Consider the following 22264-nt stretch of genomic DNA (forward strand, 5'->3'; position numbering starts at 1 on the left):
TCGAGGGTCCGGAAGGACTCGAGGGGAGGCGGGAGGACTGCCGGGGCCGGGAAACGCCGGGGCCGGGAAACCCCGGGCCCCCGCCGATTTTTTTTTTTATTACTTGTTAGCAACCACACTCTCTACTCTTTGGACAACCACTCGCCTTTGAACGTAACCGGCCCCTGTCATTACGGGGGCTCTGCCGAGGCTGAGGTTGCTCGCCTGCACCGAGCGCCTCTTTGAATTCAAGGACGATACTTTTCCCTGGCAGCCGTTCACAACGATCAGAGTTCGCTGGGGATAGTCTTTCCCCACCGCCCGGGGAGCCTTGCAGCCTTGAGCGGTGGGAGTGGGCCTGGTACGGTGATGTCTGTGTACAGGACAGATAGGGACGTCGAGGCAGAGAGACCAAACAGCTTAGAGTGGCTGGGGAAGGAACCCAGGGGCGCACAACCAGTGATTTCTAATCTTTGAAACCAGTGATTTCCAACTTGTTGGGCCAAGAAACTCTCAGACGTGAAATCACATTGCCGGTAAAAGCAAAAGCTCTGGATCCACAGATAACGTATTTGGTTCCAATCCAGCCTCCCGCCCCTAATAGCTGGGTGGCCTCGGACAGTGCCTCCACCTCTCAAAGCTCTGAGCCCTCGCCTGCCAAATGAAGGTAATAACGTATCCATCTCACCGTTCGGTGGTGAGGCCAAGGAAATGAGCACCTGTGTCCTGGCCGTTGGTTGGTAAACTGAGAGCAATTTTTGAGTAGATACTGATTCCCTTTCTCTGTATTCTGAAGGTCTTCACAAATAACATTCCTGCCAAGCTGCAGAGAACTGTTTGAGTTCCAACCCCTTCCTCTGAATAACTAGGCCCTATCTCCCCAACTTTTCTTCCTTCCAGACTTTTCGGAGTAACTGGACTCCTAAAATGAGCCGCCTTTTAGAAATATTTCACAGTGATGCGTCTCTCCAATCCCACCACTGTCGGTCTCAGCCCGCTTATCATTCTCCCTGAAAGGGTGGAGCAAGGGTGGTTTTTACCTCTTGCAGATAAACCAAGTCTACTTCCTCTGTTGGACAGAATTACAAGTTTAAACTGTCAGATTGTTTTGGTCTGTCTTTTTTCAGTTACAAGTTCCCCTCGTTTTTAGTGTGTGTTTAAATATCTTGTTCTCAGAGTTGCAGGGATTAGAAACTCAATGAATACTGTACAGTTTAGTTTGCTATTTGGAACGGGTAAGTGAAATGCAGGTTATCTAACAAGACCTTGCCTCAGTAATCACCTCAATTTCCCTTCCTGCCAAGGCTGGAATATTTTTTCAAATATAGTTATCTAATCTTGACTGCCTTCTTGGAGACAAAAACAGAGTGACTACTTGTGAAAAGATGCTAATCAGGAGGAAAAACAACCTGCTGCTCCAGAGATGGGAAAGAAGAGGGGAAAAAGAGGAAGGGACAGCAGGAAAAAAAAAAAAAGAGAGAGAGAGACCACATTAAAAGGAAACCTTTTAAGAAGAGTAAGCAGGAAATAGTTATAGGAACCCATTAAAAGCCACAGCAGTAGAACCAAGTTAATTAGGCCACACTACGAATATGTCCAACTTCATTAAGTTTGGTAGTAACTGGAAAAGATTTGAAAGTGTTAGAATCGCCAAAAAATAAAAGACACCATTGGTCTTTTTAAATTTATTTTTGAAGGGAGGGGGGAGGTAATTAGATTTCTTTCTTTCTTTCTTTTTTTTAATGGAGGGATTGAACCCAGGACCCTGTGCATGCTAAGCACACACTCTACCACTGAGCTACACCCTCCCCTAGACACCACCAATCTTAAAAGCAATAGAAACAAACAGGATTCAGGATAAAGAGAAATAAGCCAGGCAGAGAAAAAGATAAAATAAGTAAAGCACCATATTTTTAGGAAGAACTAAATTCACTTCAGTTTCCCTTACAGTAAAAGGGAGTGATTTTTAAGGCACGAAATTCTATTAACCAATTATTGTGACTGACCTACTTAGGAATCAATTTTCACTAGAGGAATTGTAAGCCCTGTCTGTGTAAATGCTGAATTTCCTAGATCAGTCTGGGTTATGTATACCTGTTTTACCTTTCAGTAACATCTAGAGAACACTAATTTACAAAGCTATGATCTTGGCGGGTGACTATATAAATTTCCACTGAGTAATCTGATCATGTGGATATTATTAGCACTGAAATAAGGTATCTAGACAAATAGAGACCCATCTAGTTGCCGTGTAGTTAGAGGTAAACAAATCTATCAGGGGCTTAGGGCAATTCTAATGCTGCTTGCAATGAATAAATATCTAATTCAGGGGCTTGGGTATATAGATATTTCTATCTAGTCTATTTTAAAGGAGCTAGGTTTTGTAATTATTCAGTTGGGCACCTAGTTCCACTACTTATTAGGGGTGTGGCCTTCAGCAAGTTACTTAAACTCTCTGAGCTTTAGTTAAAACAGGGACCTCACAGGTTGTTGTGAGGCCAAAAGAAGGGAGATGGCCGTAAGCACAGGCTATGGTGTTAGCTGGATTGGAGAGCCCAGCACAGAAAGTTCTAGAGCTTTGGTTGAATTATTTTCCTTCTCTAAGCCTCAGTTTCCTCCTCCATAAAATGGGAATAAAGCTACTTTGTTTCAAAGGTCACTGCAAAGATTAAAAGAAAAGAGTACACGTAAAATGCTTAACATATAAGCGCACACGTATTGGTTCCGTTTCATTTCCTCTTGTTTGCAGGATTTTTATTTCCTCTGTCAAGTAAAGCAATCCTTTAAGCACTTCTGATGCTTAAAAGACAGATTGTCGAAACTACAATTGATTAGTTGTCTATTGATGAAGTACTCTTCCTAATGAAATTCTCAGGATTTTTTTTTTGTTTAAAATAGTTCCATCAGTTTCTAGCTTAAATTACTCCATTTGTTTAGTATTCAAACTGCTTACTAAAGACCCAAGAGAGCAGTCGAGTGGAAAAAGTTGGAGTGAGATAAAAGTAGGAACTCTGTGGTGAGTAGAATCTTAACACTGCAACCCTGCAGCCGATTTTTGTATCTGATAATGGAATTCCCCTGAAAGTCTACAAAGATGTGCATAAAATCAGGAAAAACCAGCTGTCCTTTGGCTGAGCAAGTTACACTCTGTGCCACCAAACTTAAGTGAATTTGAAGTTTTTCTCCAACCAGCAGGACTCAAGATGTGTCAGGGCCTAGATTTTCCATGATCACTCTCTGCAAGGAGAGGCTGTGGGCTTCCCCCATGCCCCAAGAAATGATGTTTCAAGTCAAAGAATGAAAGTGACATTTGACTTCTGAAAGTATTGCCAGAGTCCAGTTGACTTCTAGTTCCCTATACTGTGTTTATAGAAATTAATTTTTTTTTTAACGGATGTACTGGGGATTGAATTCAGGTCCTCATGCATACTAAGCCCACACTCTATCACTGAGCTATGCTCTCCACTCTGCTCCCACTCCCAGAAATGAATTTTTTACAACAATTGCAGGACAGAGGTTAAGTGCTGGCCTTTGTGGGCCTGGACTAGATGAGAGTTCCATTTGGGTCATTTATAAATGAGCAGACCACCCTTGAATAAATTAATTAATCTAACCAAGTTTCATCTTTTAAAAAGGGACAACAATATAGACCTTATAAAGATTTTGTGACCTTAAATTAGATAATGTACATATAAAGTACTTAGCAGAACACCTGGCAAATTTAAACGCTCAATAAATAAATTTAACTATTTCCTACTTTGTGGATTTCCAAAACAATACAGTTGCTTGTTCTCGTTTTTTTCATCTGTAAAATGGGGTCGTAAGATCAGATGACAATACATAGTAAGACTATGTATTCATAATAGATGGCTACAGATTAGAGGTTGGAGGAAGAAGTAAACCACCAACTGGTAAACACTGTCTTTCGATCCTCCTGGCGTCACCTTAGTGCCCTACTTTGTCCTTGCAGAGGTGTGACAGAAACTGTACAGGTTTTTGACTCAAGGGAAGGATGCACAGATTTATGACTTTTACTCAGATTGCACACAGCGAAAGGATCTAGCACCCTCCCTCCTCTGTTCTGTACTTTCCCAACTGATTTTTTAAAATCTGAGCGTAGCACTTGAGCTCCATTAAAATAGATCGTGTTAATTTCAGTTCCTAGTTCCAGTTAAAATTATTAAGAACCTGATTCTGTCATGAAACACATTGGTATACTGATTATTATACTCAATCAGTTTTGGGATTTCCTGGTGGTGTTTTATTTTCTCGTCTTTTGCTTAAATGATTTCCACACAAAGAGCATGCATTATTTTTGTGGCAAGCTAAAAAAAGAACCTAAAAACAACATAAACCTAGCTAGTCTATTGGCGATTTTAATAAGCATGTTCTACAACTCCTTGATAAAAAATAGTGAGTTGAAAGGAACCAACTACTGAATCCTTCCGTTAAAGATCTCCCTGCAAATTCCGAAGATTAGAAGCAAAGGACGTTTCCACGTAATTAAAGAGATTCATACTCCAGTGGTCGGATGAAATAACAAAGCAATATGACATAGTATTTAGCAGTCTCCATGTGATTCTCAGTTCAACCTGGACTGACTTAATTTTCAGAACTTCAGTTTGCTTACCAGTGAAGCGGGGATAATGCTTATTACTACTTCTTATCTCATCAGATTGTTCCAAGGATTAAATGCAACAATGCACCCAAAAGGCCTAAGGAAGTGACTGATAATAAATTCAATAAATTCATACTACTACAACCACTTCATCTGAAATTCTAGTGGGAAGCACTTCAAAAAAAACCCAAAGGATCTATGACAGGCCACGAATTTGGCATTTTCCACCAAGTCAACGCTGCTTGAGAAAACAGTCCCATCAGGGGCCAGGCACCCTGGAGGCATTCCCACCATTGAAGAGCCGGGTCCCTCTGTGGTCCTGCAGGCCCAAGGTCTCTCAAAGCTCCGCGGGGCGGAGGTGAGGCCTGGGCTGGTCCTGCCCAGCGACTGTTGCCATGGCAACCGCCACAGGTTTCCCCGTTGGGAGCGCCCCCTCTTCTGACTAAACCGAAACTCGGCGCAGGAGAGACCAACCGAACGGCCCCGAAGTGGCCAGCTTAGGCCTCTCAGCGACTACCCCAGCCGCACGTCAGAGAAAAGGCCACCGTCTCCGCGCCGCAGGCCGCTGAGCCCCCCCACCCCCTTTCCAGGCCTTCCCGGCGGCCGCCGCCCTTTAACCCCGGAAGTGGGCGGGAGAGGAAGCAGCTGGTGATGCTGGAACAAACATGGCAGCTCCGGCGCCCGTCGGCCTCTCGGGCTCCGGCTCTCCTCGGCTGGCCGCCGGCCTCCGGCTGCTCCCGCTACTGGGGCTGCTGCAGCTGCTGGCCGAGCCCGGCCTGGGCCGCGTCCACCACCTGGCACTCAAGGTAAGGCCGGCCGGGGCCGGGCAGGGCCGCCCTTGGGGGGCGGAGGCCGCGGCCGCTCCCCAGGACTGGGGGCAGCTTTGGCTCAGGGGAGGGCGGGTGCTCTGAGCAATTGGGCCCCCGCCCTTTTTCTCTTTTTTCCCCCGGGAGCGGCCTCTCTCTGAGAGGGGTCTGTTGGGAACTGTGGGAATGGCGGGAGTCCTCGGTGCGTCTGGAAGGGGCAGGAAGATTCCAGCTGAGAGGGGAAGGGACTGAACTGCGGCATAACCCTTGAGGACTCGGAAGGCCGCGCTTGCAGTCCCTGGTGGCTTCCCTAGCTTTCTTGACGATAGCAACCTGCTCTTCCTTCTCACCTCCAACTTTTATCCCCGACTTCGCTTGTCCGCGGTCTGGTTTTGTCCACCGCGTTGTGCCTGGCCGTTGCAGGTACGCGGAACCTTTGAGTCAGTTTCCCGGTTCGACTTCGGGCTCTCTCTGGACTGATCAAAGCGGGAATCTCCAGGAGGAATTTCAAAACTCGCTTGAGATACGTGACTGAGAATTTTAAACCAACCTTAAAAATATGTTTCTAATTAGAGGGCCTGCCTTTTTATTCCTCGCTCCTGTCATTGTCTGTCTAGGGAAGAGATTTATGAGAGGCCTAGAAGGATCCCTTGGATCTTCCTTTAAAACTCAAAAAGTGCCTCCAGGCTGTTCAGCAAGTTAATATATCTGGAGAATAGAAAAATTAATCGTTACGACCCAAAGTCTTGTACATTATTTTCATAATACACAGTTTTCATATGAGTGTGGGATTGTAGAAAGTTTGTCTTACTAAAAAACAGTACTTGAACAATGTATTGTATTTTGCGAATTTTAGAGTTTAAAGAATATAGAATCTGGATTAAAACGCCTGGCCAGACCCATACTCCATATTCTGTGTATCAGTTGTTTGTAAAGAAAAATTGTCCTGATTAAAATGGTTCTCAGCCGCAAGAAGCTAGGTGAGGCTCGGCTCCTTTTAAGAATCTGCTAAAAGCTATTTAATCTCTCCCCAGAAAAATGCAGGTAGAAAGGTAGGCAAAACTTTCTTGGAATTTCTAGGGCTTTATCATCCTGCTGTAGCTTATCCATTGTCCTTCGCCCCCAGGCTTCTGACTCCAAGTGATGAACTCCTAAAATTCTTTCACTTTATAGTTTGGGATCCTGAGTTACAGGTTAAGTAATGTAACTGAGTTTTTGTAGTTTATAAAGCAGAGACAAAGCTAATACTAGGACACACCAGACCACGTCTCTTGGCTTTGTGCATTTCTAGAATTAAAATGTTAGATGGCTGACATCGTCAGGTGAATACTGACAATACTGCTATAGATGAAAAAGTATACTGTTCTCAGGGGTAGAAGCAAACTGAATTGGTGTAATTCTGGTGATTGAGGCCTCCATATTGTGCTAAATTAATGTTTTTCATCTTGGTAACTTTCTCAAGTACTGTGGTGCCCATTCCATAATCAGTATTGTAATTGTTTCTTGTCTCTTAAAGTAAACATTCTAACTTTTTGCCCAAGAAAATGGAAATCACCTGAAGAGAACCTGTCAGCCTTGCAACATTAGATTGTCTTGTTTTGCCTGAGACTGAGAGAAATAGGAGTTCAGCCATACACCAAACTAGAGCGAATAGCATAGTGAACTCCCGTGTAGCTGTCACCCAGCCTCGATAACCATTAACCAGTGGCTAATTCTGCCCCCTCCCCACACATGTCACTTCTCTTTGTTCACTTTATCTTTTAATTAGCAACAAGTCCTTTCATTCTTTATTTATTTTTGTTATCCTATGCTACATTCTCCACAGAGAGGTCCTCAAAGAATACAGTGTTGTCTGAAAGTGCAAGTTGCCAGAAGTCCAGGTACATTGTGACACAGTTTATCCAAATTTTAAAAACAGAATGATGCTATATGATGTTTATGGTTATGGATATGTCTAGTGAAACAGAAAAAAGCACTTAACCAATCCACGAGCTTGGGAAGGGATGGTGGAGGGGAATGGGACTCGGCAGAAGGACAAAGGTCCCTCACTTTGTCACTGAGGTTTTATTCTTTTCCTCCTTCCCGCCCTCCCTTCCTGTGGATCTGAAGCAACTATAATATAAACAGTGGATAATTGTGGGGAGTGGATGGGTGGATATTTGCTGTTATGCCTTTTACTTTTGTACATGGCGGACTGTGAGCCTCCTGAGGGCAAGGTGGCTTGTCTTGCTGAGCCTTGATTGCGCAGGGCCTGACACAGATGGAGATTCAGGAAGTGTGTGTTGAATGAGGGTATGAATGCCTGTGTTCCAAGTTTTCCAAAATGAGTGCGTACCACTGGGAAAGGTATTGTTGCCAGTGTTTATAAAAACAGAAATTCCCTGCACCTGGGTGGTGGGCTTGTGAGTGCTCAGCGCATGACTGATCTTGTTACAGATGCCACCAAATAGCAAAATTATAAGTTATGGCCCTGCTTCTACTATTCTAGTGAATGGGATGTTTTGTTCGCTTAGTACCACTGAAAAGCTACAATGACTGAAAACGTGTTTTAAATTTTCTTAGTTGTAAAAGGAAAACACTAAGCTGTTATTATTAGTTTCTACTTGAATGGTAAGGTTGCAGCTACTTTTCTGTACTTTTTCAATATTTTCTAGACACATGTACAAAGTTTATAATTCAAAATAAATAATACGAAAGCAGAGATTAGAGGGGAAATCTCCAAATTCTGAATAGTTTTCACAAGGTGACTTTTTTTGGCTTTGGCTCTTTTTTTCCCTAAGTAGTTGTCATTTATAATTTTTGAAAGTTAAATTTGATTATGAAAATTATCTTGTTAAAATGATTAGAAGTTAAATAAAAATGATTTTTTAAATACAATACTTCGTTTTCAGAGGCATAGTTTATAGAAAACCAAACAAATTTTGATTGGATAAAGTACAGATTAGAAAAACAGAAGTTATAATTACCTTTCGTGAAGCATTTAAAGGACTTAAATAGTATTTAGTATATGACAGATAACTTTGCTTTTTGGTGACCTTAAAGCTTTTCTGTTATAAGAGTACTTGTACAGACACGTTTGAGAGCCCTTCCTGTTCCTCATCCCCTCCCTTGCATTCCTCAGAGTTAACCGCTGGTACCATTTGGTATGTCCTTTCCACGTTATTGTCTTCGTATACATGTTCCCCACATGCATGTTTCTTTCTTGTTTCTTTTTTTTTCTTTGCATAATCACGCTTTATAAAATCTAAGTCAGGTCAGATTATGTGCAGAGCTCTTTGATTGCTTCTAAGCCAAAGTCCAGCCATCCTGGCCCCTTGTGGTCCTTGGTCCACAGAGCACAAAGGCACTTTGGGTGGCATTCCTGGGTGCCCCGGCCTGAGTGCCCTTCCTCCTGACACCAGTAAGGCTGATGCCCAGCTCTTCTCAGGCTCTGCTCAAAGATGCCTTGTCAATGAAGCTTTCTCTGACTGGCCTCACTTAAGTGGCAGAGCTGCACGCCCTCCTCCTCTCTCTTCCCTGCTGTATAACTCTGCATCACTCATCACCATCTAATAGACCATATCTTCCACAGTCTATTTGTTCTTATTTGTCTCTGTCTACTAGAATATAAGGTCCATGAGGCAGGACTTTTTGTTCATTTTATTCGCTTTGTTATTAAAACATAGAGCAGTACCTGTAGGTGCTTGATAAGTACTTGTTGAATAAATTAACTTGTTTTTTTCATTTACTAGCTTGTGGACATTTAAAAAATGTTAGTATATATGGACCTACTTCCTTCTTTTTAACCACTACAATGATACTTCATTGTAACGGGAACTCATCATTTATAAAAATCATTCTTTTGTTGATGGAAATTTATATTGCATTTTTATTGCTTAATTTTATCTAGTATGAACAAAGCTGCTAGGAATATTCTTGTACATATATCTTTGTGTATCACTTTAGTATTTCTGTGGAGTAGATTCCTAGATGTGGGATTACTTTAACTGAAAGGTACCAAGTAGCACTCTATAAAGATTTTTATCAGTTTACACTCCCACCAGTAATGTATGAGAGCGTTCAAAGTGTTCATTTACCACATAGTCCACACCACAGCACCTTATGTCTTAACTTCTGCCAACCTGATAGGAAAAAGGTGACGTCTTGTTTTCAGTACACTCTTGGTGAGGTTCAGGATCTCAGCCTGTTTAATAGTGGCCATTTGTCTTTTTTTTATTTTTTATTTTTTTAATTGAATTATGGTCAGTTACAATGTGTCAGTCTCTGGTGTATAGCACGGTGTCCCAGTCATGCATATTCATACATATATTCGTTTTCATAACCATTTGTCTTTTAATTTCAGATTTTCTCTATAAACCAGAAGCTTCAGGAAAATTTATTTCAGTAAGAATTTACTTCTCAGGATATATATATTTATATATATATATATATATATATATATATATATAAATATATATATATGTATTCTTAAATGCTGATAAAGCATTTGTGGTAGGAATAATAAAGTTGCATACAAACAGAAAACAGGAAGAAGAGAGAAAAATTGCACCCATAATTAAAACCTGAAACTATATTTTAAATAAACTCTTTGGGTAAGTTTTTAGTTTAGAATTTCTTTTTTTTTTTTAGGGGGAGGTAATTAGATTTATTTATTTATTTTTAGAGGAGGTACTGGGAATTGAACCCAGGACCTCGTGCCTACTAAGCATTCACTCTACCACTTGAACTATATACCCTCCTCCTAGAATTTCAATAATCTTAAAATTTTAATTCTATAGAGGAGGTGGGGTGGGAAGGGACAAACTGGGAGCTCGAAATTTGTAGATACTGACAGGCATATGTAGAATAAACAAGATTATACTGTATAGCACAGGGAAATATATACAAGATCTTATGGTAGCTCACAGTGAAAAAGAATGTGACAATGAATATAAGTATGTTCATGTATAACTGAAAAATTGTGCTCTACACTGGAAATTGATACAACATTGTAAACTGACTATAACTCAATAACAAAATTTTTTAATTTTATAAAATTGTCTACTGCAAATAAGAACAAACCTTTCAGAATAATCTGAAATAGTCTAGAATAATCTGATGCTGAGTTTTTTTCTGAGATCCTCTATGATAAGTATACATTAATTCAGATGGCTTTATCATCATCATCATCATCAAACTAGCACTTATTTCTTTGCACTGGTACTTTTGAGATTATGATTGTGTTAGGGCCAATTATGTTTCCACTGATTTAAGATAATATAAGTCTACTAAGGAAGGCCAGGAAAAACTACGTTTTTACAACCAACCATATAAATATGTACCTAGGAACATCTTTGTTTTTTTTTGTTTTTGTTTCTGTCCTGTATTTTGTTTATGTTCCTGTAGTCTTGACTTCTCATGGGTGAACAAATACATTTAATTAACTTGATAAGTAGTTCACTGTTACTAGGAATATACCTTGTTACTATGCTTTTTTTTTTAAAAAGCCCTTATTAGACATACACTGAAATAGTAACAGATGAAACAGACTCTGTGGGATTTGCTTCTAAATAATTAATATTGGGGGTGGGGAGGAGTGTAGAGGAGCAAAATTGACTACAAGTTGATGGTTTGAAATTTTCTATAATAAAAAATTAAAAAAACAGAAGATACACCATTTATTTGGTTGTAAAAAGTATGAAGTGGATAAGACCACAGGATTGGGGTTTAAACAAACCTGAGATAGAATGCTGACGCTGCCACCCACCAACATTATGCTTTTAAGCAAGTTTTACCACTCTTGAGTCTCTGTTTCCTCCTCTGTGGAATAGGCATAGCAACACCTACCTCACAGGTGTAGGAAGAGTGACTATGGTGTAGATAAAGCTCTTCTTAGTACAGTACTGGGTACAAAGTCAAGTGCTTGCAGTCCCTGTGATCCTTGGGGAAGCAGGCAAACCTTACTGCTGGGTCAGTGCTAGTGGAAATGGTATGGTAGCTGTAGAGAATGGAATTAAGTCTTCATTGCTCGTGTCGGGTATTGTCATCCTCCCCTACTTTGGCAGCTCCTTGTCTTGCCTCCTTCTGCTTTGTCACTCTGCCATCAAGCGACTAGCATCACTGCTTCTTCTAGGAGAGGTTCTGGAGGGAGAGATGTGAGTGCTGAGTTTTTGTCTCCACCATTCACCCATCCCCAGCTGGTGGCTGGAGCATTCTAGAGCCAGCTCACAGAGTGGACAGGGCGTCTGTCCCAGGACGCCCTGATCTCTGACTTCCCTGTGTGGAAGGAGAGGTTTCCTTGTTCCTGGACAGTTAGCACTGGTTGTTGGAGATTTTTGTAATTTTTTGAGGCTGCGTATTTATCTTTTCCTGGGCCTCAGCCATTAGTGGTGTTTCGTAAATATTGGTTTATTTACATTGGATTCAAAGTTGAAAGAGTGATGACAGTGTGTGACCTTCCCGGTCCCTTCTAATCTCAAATTTTCTCTGTCTCTGTGATTTGTATAGTGAGATATGCTTTACAAAGTCACTTCCATACATACCTTATTTGATTCAGTGATACAATGGCTTAAAATGGAGTGTCGGAGTTTAGGTTAGGTGAGGGTCCTGCAGTTATTACTGGCAAATGGTAATACTTAAAAATAATGATTAGGTTTTTTGTAATTATAAATTAGAAAATACAAAAAAGTATATCATACAAAGAAAAAATTGCTACCTACCATCCCACTAGTACTTTCATGGTTTGATGAATTTCTTTCAAATCCTTTATAAATAAATAAATGTAAATATATATATACCTTTTAATTTTTTAAACAAACTTAGCTCTTATTGCATATATTTTGGATTCTGCATTTTGCATTTAATATTTTTTCTAGCTTTATTGAGATATAATTGACAAATAAAAATTGTATGTATTAAAGATACACAATGTGATTTTTTTTAACAATATGATATTTTGATATATATTGTGAAATGATTACCATAGTCAGGCCAATTAACATATACATTCAAATGGCTAACTTTTGTGTGTATATGTGTGAACACTTAAGATTTACTCTCAGCAGATTTCAAATATACAATATTGTTAACTATAGTCATCATGCTATACATTAAATCTCCAGAATTTATTCATCCTGCATATCTGAAACTTGGTACCCTTTGACCAACATCTCCCCACTTCCCTCTACCCCTAGCCCTTGGTAACCACCGTTCTGCTGTCTGCTTCTACAGAGTCAACTTTTTTAGATTCCACATGTAAGTGAAATTGTGCAGTATTTGCTTTTCTGTATCTGGCTTATTTTATTTAGCATAATGTCTTCCAGATTCATCTGTGTTGTCGCAAATGGTAAGATTTCCTTCTTTTTTAAGGCTGAAAAATAGTCCATACACACCCACGCACACATTTTCTTTATCCTTTTATCTGTGACAACTACTTGTCGGCATTGTTGGCAAGATAGTTTCCGTAACTTGGCTGTTGTGGCTACTACAGTGAACATGAGAGTGCAGCTGTCTCTTCAAGATAGTGATTTTTATTTCCTTTGGATATACACCCAGAAGTGGGATTGCTGAACCATATGGTAGTTCTCATTTTAACATTTTGAGGAACTTCCATACTGTTTTCCATAATGGCTGTTCCAATTTACATTCCCACAAGCAGCGCACAAGAGTTCCCTTGTCTTCACATCCTCATCAACTCTGGTTGTCTTTTGACTTTTTTATAATAGCCATTCTAACGTGTGTGAGGTGATATCTCATTATGGTTTTAATTTGTATTTCCTTGATGATTAGGAGTGTTAGGAGTGTTAAGCACCTTTTCATTTACCTTTTGGCCATTTGTATGTCTTCTTTTGAGAATATCTATTCAGATCCTTTGCCCATTTTTAAATCAGGTTATTTCTTGCTATTGGACTGTTTGAGTATCTTGTGTATTTTGGCTGTTAACCCCTTATCAGCTATATGGTTTGCAAATATTTTTTCTGATTTCCATAGGTTGTCTCTTCACTCTGTGGATTGTTTCCTTTGCTGTGCAGAAGGTTTTTAGTTTGATACAATCCCATTTGTATGTTTTTCTTCCTTTTTTTTGTATTATTTTTTTTTATTGAAGTATAGTCAGTTTATAATACGTCGATTTCTGGTGTACAGCATAATGCTTCAGTCATACATGAACATACATATATTTTCATATTCTATTTCACTGTAAGTTACTGTGAGATATTAAATATAGTTCCCTGTGCTATACAGTATGAACTTGTTTGTCTGTTTTATATATATTAGTATTTGCAAATCGCAAACTCCCAATTTATCTCTTCCCACCTTCTCCCCACTCTGGTAACCGTAAATTTGTTTTCTGTGTCTGTGAGTCTGTTTCTGTTTTGTGAATAAGTTCGTTTATCTTTTTTTTTTAGATTCCACATATGAGTGATACCATATGGTGGTTTTCTTTCTCTTTCTCTCTTATTTCACTCGGAATGATGATCTCCAGGGCCATCCATGTTGCTGGCAAATGGCATTATTTTATTATTTTTTATGGCTGAATAGTGTTCCATTGTATAACTATACCACAGCTTCTTTGTCCAGTCATCTGTCCATAGACATTTAGATTGTTTCCATGTCCTGGCTATTGTAAATAGTGCTGCTGTGAACATTGGGGTGCATGTATCTTTTCATATTAGAGTTTTCTCTGGATGTATGTCTAGGAGTGGTGGTGTTGTTGGATCATATGGCAACTCTATTTTTAGTTTTTTAAGGAATCTCCATACTGGCTATACCAATGTGCATTCCCACCAACAGTGAAGGAGGGTTCCCTTTTCTCCACACCCTCTTCAGCATTTGTTATGTGTAGACTTTCTAATGATGGCCATTCTGACCAGTGTGAGGTGATAACTCATTGTAGTTTCGATTTACATTTCTCTGATAATTAGCAATGTTGAGCATCTTTTTATGTTCCTATTGGCCACCTGTATGTCTTCTTTGGAGAAATGTCTATTTAGGTCTTCTGCCCATGTTTTGATTGGGTTGTTTGTTTTTTTGTTACTGAGTTGTATGAGTTGTTTGTATATTTTGGAAATTAAGCCTTTGTCAGGTGCATTGTTTGCAAGTATTTCCTCCCATTCCGTATGTTGTCTTTTTCTTTTGTTTATGGTTTCCTTTGCAGTGCAAAAGTTTATAAGTTTGATTAGGTCCCATGTGTTTATTTTTGCTTTCATTTCTATTGCCTTGAGAGACCTAAGAAAACATTACTATGATCTGTGTCAGAGAATGTTTTGCCTGTGTTCTCTTCTATGAGTTTTATTGTGTCATGTCTCATATTTAAGTCTTTAAGCCATTTTGAGTTTATTTTTTTGTATGGTGGATGGAGTGTTCTAACTTCATCCATTTATATGCAGCTGTTCTCTGCTGAAGATCTGATCCACAACCTCATCATAGGTGTTTGGTGTTTGCAATTAGACTACCCTGAAGTCCAAGAGATCCAAGTCTAGAAATAAAAAATAACTACTCACATAAAGATCTTCTGCTAGGAAGATCAGCAGAGAAGACAACCAAGAGCAGAATTAGACCGCCTAGACCGCCTCAGTCTGTTATAAAGCAGCAGTATTTAAAAGAATGAACAAAGGATGGAATTTAAAAATACGAACAAGAAACAAACACTAACCAAAATGACTATGCAGATTTGAGGAAGAATTGAAATCCAAGTTTTAGAAAAGTACAGCATAGTGCCTTGCATTTAGGAGCTACTTAATAACTATTAACATTTGGGCAAATAATTCTCGATATAAAACTTGACTTTATGTCATGTGAAGCATCTTTGTGAAACCTCAACTTTAGAAGTATTCACTAATACTGTTGTTCTGTTGATGCTAAAATTTGTTGATTGTGGTTGGAGTCATAGCTTTGAGACAGTTTCATATTATGTGCAGGTATCCCTTGTCATCCTGCGGTGGGAGGAACCGGTTACACAGAACTCCTAAGAAGGTTTATATGAACGAGTGTATTCTTGGAGCAGCTTTGGCCACTTCTCCATCCCTCCTCCCCCTCCATGTTTTGACTGCCTACTGGATGCCAGGCCTTGTACTATAAGGAAGGCTGGGAAGATGACTAAAACATTTTTCCTCCTTCCCTGGAATTCACATTCCAACAGGCCAGCCTGCCCCCAGGACCCTTACAAATACACTGGAATGAATCAAATCTATTGTGTGCTTCCTTCTCAAAATTGTTGCTGTCTTAAGAATTTCTGATGAGTCTTCTTCAGCTTTTGGAGCAAGATAAGGTACCGCAGCTGTATGTATTACTGAGTATATGGAAACATTGGTTAGCTAGCAGGAAACTTAGACACCATAGTTTTTAAAGCAAACAAATAGGTTAAACAATCAAGTTAACTTTTCCGTATTACTAATTCTACCACTGTAAATCTTTTTAGGATGATGTGAGACATAAGGTTCATCTGAACACCTTCGGATTCTTCAAGGATGGGTACATGTGGGTGAATGTCAGTAGCCTTTCAGTGAACGAGCCTAAAGGAGCCACAGACAAGGACACAACTGTAAGTGTCTTTCCGGGAGATCAAGGGCTTAGGTGAGAGCTTCACCCCATACTTAAATATGCAGTATCACAATGTGGGGCAAATTAAACATGTGAGCAGGCATCAGATAGTTTTACTTTTAACACTTAAGTTGTAATTCTTGAATAATTTTAGTAGCGAGTGATCCTTCTTATAAACTGAATGCTCAGAAAACAGAGGAGGCCAGGCCCCAAAGCTACCCTTTCTGCTCTTAGAGTGAAAAAGGCATGGACGCCGGGGCATCACATGGTTATTTACGTCTACTGTTTTTACCCCCTCTTAGATTGGATTCAGCCTAGACCGTACAAAGAATGATGGATTTTCTTCTTATCTGGTGAGCATTAAATGCATGACCCAGTCACTCTCTTCACTTGAGCTTAAGACACTGGATGGGAACACCCTGCTTCTGTCAGTGCTGTTTTCTTGAGGTGGTGGCTGCTTTGACTTCCAGGCATCTCTAAGCACCCACAGTGTGTTGATTGAACTGAGGCTGGGGCATTTACTTGCTTCGTTCCTGAAAACTTTTTGTTCTTGTTCTAGCATGAATGAATAAGGTGATATATAATTAGGTCTTCCTTTCTTAGGATGAAGATGTGAATTATTGTATTTTAAAGAAACAATCTGCCTCTGTCACCCTTCTAATCCTAGACATCTCCAGAAGTGAGTAAGTAATCCTAACAGTCCTCCAGTCCAATCCCAGAGTGAAGTTAGGGGGAATTTGGTAGCTAAGCTAACATTTATTGTCTTTCACGTGCAAATACTTTGCTGAGTGCTGGAGATTCAGACCAGGATCGGGGAGGCAGCAGTCCAGTCCTCGAGGAGCTGACAGATGAACGAGGGAGACAGAGCAGCAATACAGATGATCACAGCAAACTGGAGAATAGTGGGGCAGGGAGACTGATGATTGTGGAAGAGAAGGGAAGGCTTCCAAGAAGTGTTGGCCCAACCAGCCTTACAGAAGAATAAGAAAGGGAAGAGCATTGCGGGCACTGGGAACATTATAGACAAAGGCAGAGTGGCCTGAAATAGCATGGTGTGTTCAGTAAAATGAGAGCGCCGTTCACGTCCAGCTAAGGGAACAAGGAAGGCTTCTCCCTAGCCAGTGCTGGAAGTGCTTCCTGTGATGCGTGTGATTGTGCCAGCTGAGGTCACAGCCTGGAAACCCGATGGCCCCTCCTCAGCTGGGATGAGGCCCACAAAATTGGGGTTTGGTAAGAAGGGGGAAGGGAGGAAATGCATGTTAGACAAGCGGCTAATAGTGCTCACTGCCCCTCACGTGATCCCCTAGGCTTCACTCTTAACACCTTATTGGTTTTTTAACTTCTTATCCTTTTCCCTGGTGTACCGATTTGCTGAACACATTATGGTTACTTGGGGGGAAATATGTACCTCACAATTTATGGCTGCTGTGAACTTAAGCTTTAGAGTGAGACTGCCTGGGTCCTCCCCCAGCTACTTACTAGCTTACTGCTCTTGGGCAAGTTATTTTCCTTTTCTGAGCTTCCATTTCAGCAGGCAGTAGAATGTAAAATGCAGGCAGTAGAATCTGCATCACAGGATGTTATGGGACTCCATGAGATGATAGATTTAGACCTTGAAACAGTGCCTAATTTACAGCACTTAATGGCATAAGCATTACCTTGAACTCTTTTTCTCCTATCTTATTTGAATGTAGAGTGAGAGTAAAATCTCCACCAGAAGCTGGTACCCAGTTACCAAAGATCGTCTTCAGCAAGGAGGAGAAAGGCCTTGGTCAGAGCCGGGAGCCTGGTGTTAAGCCTGTTTCAACAAGCAGCCAGACCCCGAAAAAACCAGGTAAACTCTAAGGTAGAAACTAGTGTTTCTTCACTGCCCTGCTTTGTGGATTCTTTTTTGTTCCTAAGTAAAAACAAGTATGATCTTAGCATTCTTTTACTTTTGAGATGATATAAAAATATACAACAATTAAAAGAAAAATGTGGAAAAGCTGGAAAAAGAAGTCATTTCTCCTTCCTCTTAGTGTTAGGATTTTAGTAATGTATGTTTCCTTCCAAACTTGTTTCCTAAGTTTAGAACATTTGACTTTTAAAATTTATAGTCATGTTTATAATTCTGTAAGCATCCCCATTCGCTGAACTCTGAGATATTTCATACTTGTCAGATATCCTGTGAAATGGATACTGTAATTTGCTCAGCATTTCTCCTTAAAGAAACAGATTTCTGTTTTGATGCTATTCTAACACATTGTGACATCAGGCATCTTTATTTGTAGAACTTCTGTCATCTGTAGAGCTTTCTTTAGGATGGGTTCCCAGAATTAGAATGTCTGGTTCAAAGACTATGAATACTTTTGAGAATATTGATACATATTTTCATTCCCTTCCACATGAGTTGTATGAATTTATACTCCTGTTGGGAAATGTATAAGAATGGTGCCCACATCACCATGTCCTAGCCAATAGTGAGTTTTGGGCTTTTTTTTTTTTTTTTTTTTAATCAGAAAGTGACAGGCAGAAAGGTAGTCTTGATTTTGAAGTCACTCTTATTATTATTGAGTGTTTCTCTGTATGTTGATTAACCAATTTTTATTTATCACCTCTTTTATTAACCGTCAAGTTTACCTAATAATTTATATGAGTTCTTTAAAGATAACTCACTATCTATTGTATTATTTTTTTTCTCAGTTTGTCGAACTCTAACCCAAATTAACAGACATGCAGAAATAGTACATTTGTGTGATGGGGTAGTTTCATGTCTGTGCACTGTCTCCTCCTTGTCCAGATTCCCCAGGCTCACATCACCATTCCCTGGGCAGAAACCATTTCCTTCTTTTTATTCTGAAATGCTCTCCCTTACTGCAGGGAGCTTGAGATTCTGTCTTCCTCACAAGGAGTGTCTTCAGTAAAAATAAGACACAGATGCCCTCTCTGTTCCATGGAAGAAGTCATTAGCAATCTTAACACTTCTTGCTGTGCGGAAAAAAGTATGCCTAATGCTAATATATTAGCTATCAATTTTTCCATGTATATAAATAAATCTCATGTATATATGTATTTCAGACAGTGATCTGTCTTCAAACATAATTACTTAGAAAATAGGGAAAGTCATTCCACGTAGCATCTCTGGCAATAACAGGCACTAGGTTATTTAGAGATGATTTCCCTAGTTGGTACTGAGTATCATCATTTATTAGATTGCATTTATATTATAACAAGTTTCAATCTGCAGCTTCTACAGCTCAAGAATTTGGGGGGCTCTGAGGGGATGGCAGTTCACAAGATAGCACGTGGCTTCACTCTTTTAATTGTTTGAATTATTTGACATTAGATGAGCTAGTGTCTCATAAAATGATACAATGTCGTATGAGCTGAATCACGCAATAATAATCTTCTAAATGGTTCTGCTTCTAGATGGCGGAAAATCTAAAAGTAGTACAGTGGATTCAAAGGTAAGAACTAACCCCAACTTGTGTTCTCAGCTTTCCTGGGTGGATAGGTGTGTGTGTGTGTGTGTGTGTGTGTGTGTGTGTGTGTGTGTGTGTATGTATGTATGTGTGTGTGTGCTTATAGGAATGTATTTATATGCACACACACACAGGTGCACACACATACACCTGGATGCCACATCTACAGGGAGTTGCCTTCTATTTGGGGAGATAACATTGACACTGCGAAACAATTTGAAAGTAAAATTGAGTGCTGAGTTATGCAGCGTGTATGAGATAGGGGCTCAGGTAGTGAGGGGGGAGGGAAGTGAGCTGTCTGGAAAGCCTTCTAGAGGGAGGCGTCACCAGGGCTTGATGTTTGGTGGCTTGTTTGGGGAAAAAGAAGAGAAGGAAGGGGATGAAGACCATCATGAGCAAAGACTGGAAGTGGAAGCGAGGGTGACCAGTGCTGGCCTGTTTGAAGTAAAAGGTACATACTTGGGAGCAGAGAGAGGGATCTTAGCTAATATAGGGCCAGAAAATTGAAGGTATTGATGCACAGAAAATAGGAAGTCACCATGTGTTCTTGATGAGGATGGGCTGTGAGACATAAGGTGTTAAGGGGAGATCACTGTTCCGAAGGTGATGTGTAGTAGCCTTGGGGAGGTAGACAGTGAATTAGAGGGACAGGAGGAATGCTCTTGTGATAGTACAGGTTTAGGGTGGTGGGGATCTGCACTAGAGCAGAGCTTTGCAATGTGAAATACGGGATCAGTCTCGGGGGCCATTTGAGGGTGGGAGGAAGGTAGGAGAAGAGGTTGGTTTTTTTTTCCCTCCCCAGAGGGGTAGGGAGTAGAAATAGCAGAGGGAAAATGGGGAAGTTTTGGTTTGGAATATCTTGACTTTTCAGCGAGGGCCATCCAAATGGCAGTATTTTATTTTGTTTTGTTTTAATAGCTTTATTGATATACAATAAACTGCATATAGTTTAAGTGACAATTTAAGTTTTGACTTACATGTACACCTGTGAAACCACCACAACCAAGAGAGTGAGCATACCCATCACCCCAAAAGCTTCCCCTGCCCTTTGTCACCCTCCTGTCCCTAAGTAACCACTGGTCTGTCACTGTAGGTTAGTTTTATAGAACTTTACATAAAAGAATTATGTAGTACATGCTCTTTTTTACTTGCTTTCTTTTAGCATAACCATTCTGAGTTCACCTGTGTTGCTCCATGTATCAGTAGTTCCTTCTTTACTTAGTCTTAGTCCCTTGTCCCGGTGGCAGTATGACGATCATTTGAAATCGGGAATGGAGTCCAGGCACTGCGTAAGGGTGTGACCTGGGCTGGCGTCCGTGTTCTCGCTAAGGCTTAGAGACTAGAGGGGTGCCCCACAGGAAGATGGGGAATTGGGGCAGGCAGTGGGGGCTGCTGGAGAGACAGAAGAGATAGCTGAGAAAGGAATGGGTAAAGAATTCCCATCCTCTGTGAAAGAGGATTTTTAAACATCTTGAAAAGATGGTGATTTTTTTTTCAGAGAGCTTTTGAAGACCAGAAATTTAGGGTTTAAGAAGAACATGTTTCGGAGTTAAAAATTTTTTATTTTTGTTAGCATACCTTTTCTGCCATTATCTTCCTAAAATGGGTTATGTCTTTTTTAGGCTACAGGAGAGAAGTCTTTTTCCGTTCATAATAATGATGGAGCTGTTTCATTTCAGGTATGTATTCTCTTTGAGTAAAGCTTCATAGACTTTATCTGTACCATGTGGAAGGATGAATTTTTAAAGGAATTTGGAGTTTAGGAATAATAATTTAGGCGTGTTATGTATCAGTCACCTGATTCCAGTAGCTCTCTCTGTAACAAACCTACAGGGTGATATTGTTACCCACCACTTAGCAAATGATAAGTCTCTGGGAGAGAATAACTTGGTGAATGTCCACTGCAAGTGGTGAGGCCCAGACTCTCACCCAGTTCTCCCTGGCTGTCCCCACAACTCTGCCTCTCTAATCCCATGCTGCCTCCCGCTCAGAGTGTGTCAGAAACGCAGAAATCTGTACCTGAGAGGACTGTTGGTGGTCATTTAGGGTGAGGTTGTCATCTTAGAGATGACTTCACTGAGACTTAGAGGCCTGAGTGACCTGCTCAGCTGTCACCGTTGTTAACTGCATCACCGCCTATGTACAGGATAGGGCATTGGACTGGATCTCAGAGCCCACGTACTTGTTGGTGACCTTGGATGACTCACTTAACTTCTGAACCTCGCTCTTCAATCATCTGAAAATGGAAAGTGGTGGCACCTATCTCACTGGGTTGTTAGGTGTATCGTTTCTCTAAAAGTGCTTTGTGAAGTGCTATACAAATAATTTTTTGTCATTAATTTGTAAGAATCACTGCCTCTTTTCTAACCAGTTTTCATTCATTGAGGTATAATTTGCTTGGAGTGAAATGCACCGATCTTAAGTGTACGATAGGGTCGGTTTTGACAGATGCACGCACCAGTGTAACCCACTCTTGGGATTCTCTGTATTTTAAGCCCCCCACCCCTGCATCTGCTCTGAGTTCCTTCACCATAAATTCTTTGGCCTATCTAACAATTTTTGTACCTTCTTTAAGTTTGGTAATGGTCGGTATTAATAGCTCACAGAACTTGTGGGGTGCTCACGTGCTCGTCTGCTCTGAATTCTCCCCAGCGTCCCATCTGTCTCAGAGTAAAAGCCCAGGTCCTTCCACTGGTCGACAAACCCGCATGGCCTGGCTCCTGTCAGCTCTTTGACCTCAGTTCCCATTCCTCCCCTGCCCCCACTGATTACTCTGCTTCTGCCACCCAGGCCACCTTGCTGTTCCTAGAAAAGTCAAGCCTTGGGCACTGCTCTAGCTGCACCCACTGGAGGAATGCTCAGAATCTGAGTGATTAGTTTCT

General features: G+C 40.5%; 1 protein-coding gene across 3 annotated transcripts in view; it reads left to right on the forward strand.

The window, feature by feature from the left end:
- Positions 1-5074: 5074 nt before the first annotated feature.
- Positions 5075-22264, forward strand: part of GPR107 (G protein-coupled receptor 107) — a 54390-nt gene continuing 37200 nt past the window's right edge. For 2 of the 3 annotated variants that reach the window (XR_004319529.1, XM_032478650.1), the window contains exons 1-7: positions 5209-5403; positions 15800-15922; positions 16224-16274; positions 16525-16604; positions 17616-17755; positions 19330-19367; positions 21005-21061. Coding sequence is in view for 2 of the 3 variants with exons in the window: in XM_032478650.1 (XP_032334541.1) it covers positions 5263-5403; positions 15800-15922; positions 16224-16274; positions 16525-16604; positions 17616-17755; positions 19330-19367; positions 21005-21061 (630 nt within the window). In the remaining variant the exon portion in view is untranslated. Of the gene's footprint in view, positions 5404-15799; positions 15923-16223; positions 16275-16524; positions 16605-17615; positions 17756-19329; positions 19368-21004; positions 21062-22264 lie in introns of all 3 variants that reach the window. The other variant, XM_032478648.1, reaches the window with a different exon arrangement.

Source organism: Camelus ferus, chromosome 4 (assembly GCF_009834535.1).
Source record: "Camelus ferus isolate YT-003-E chromosome 4, BCGSAC_Cfer_1.0, whole genome shotgun sequence".
Classification (NCBI taxonomy): Eukaryota; Metazoa; Chordata; class Mammalia; order Artiodactyla; family Camelidae; genus Camelus; species Camelus ferus.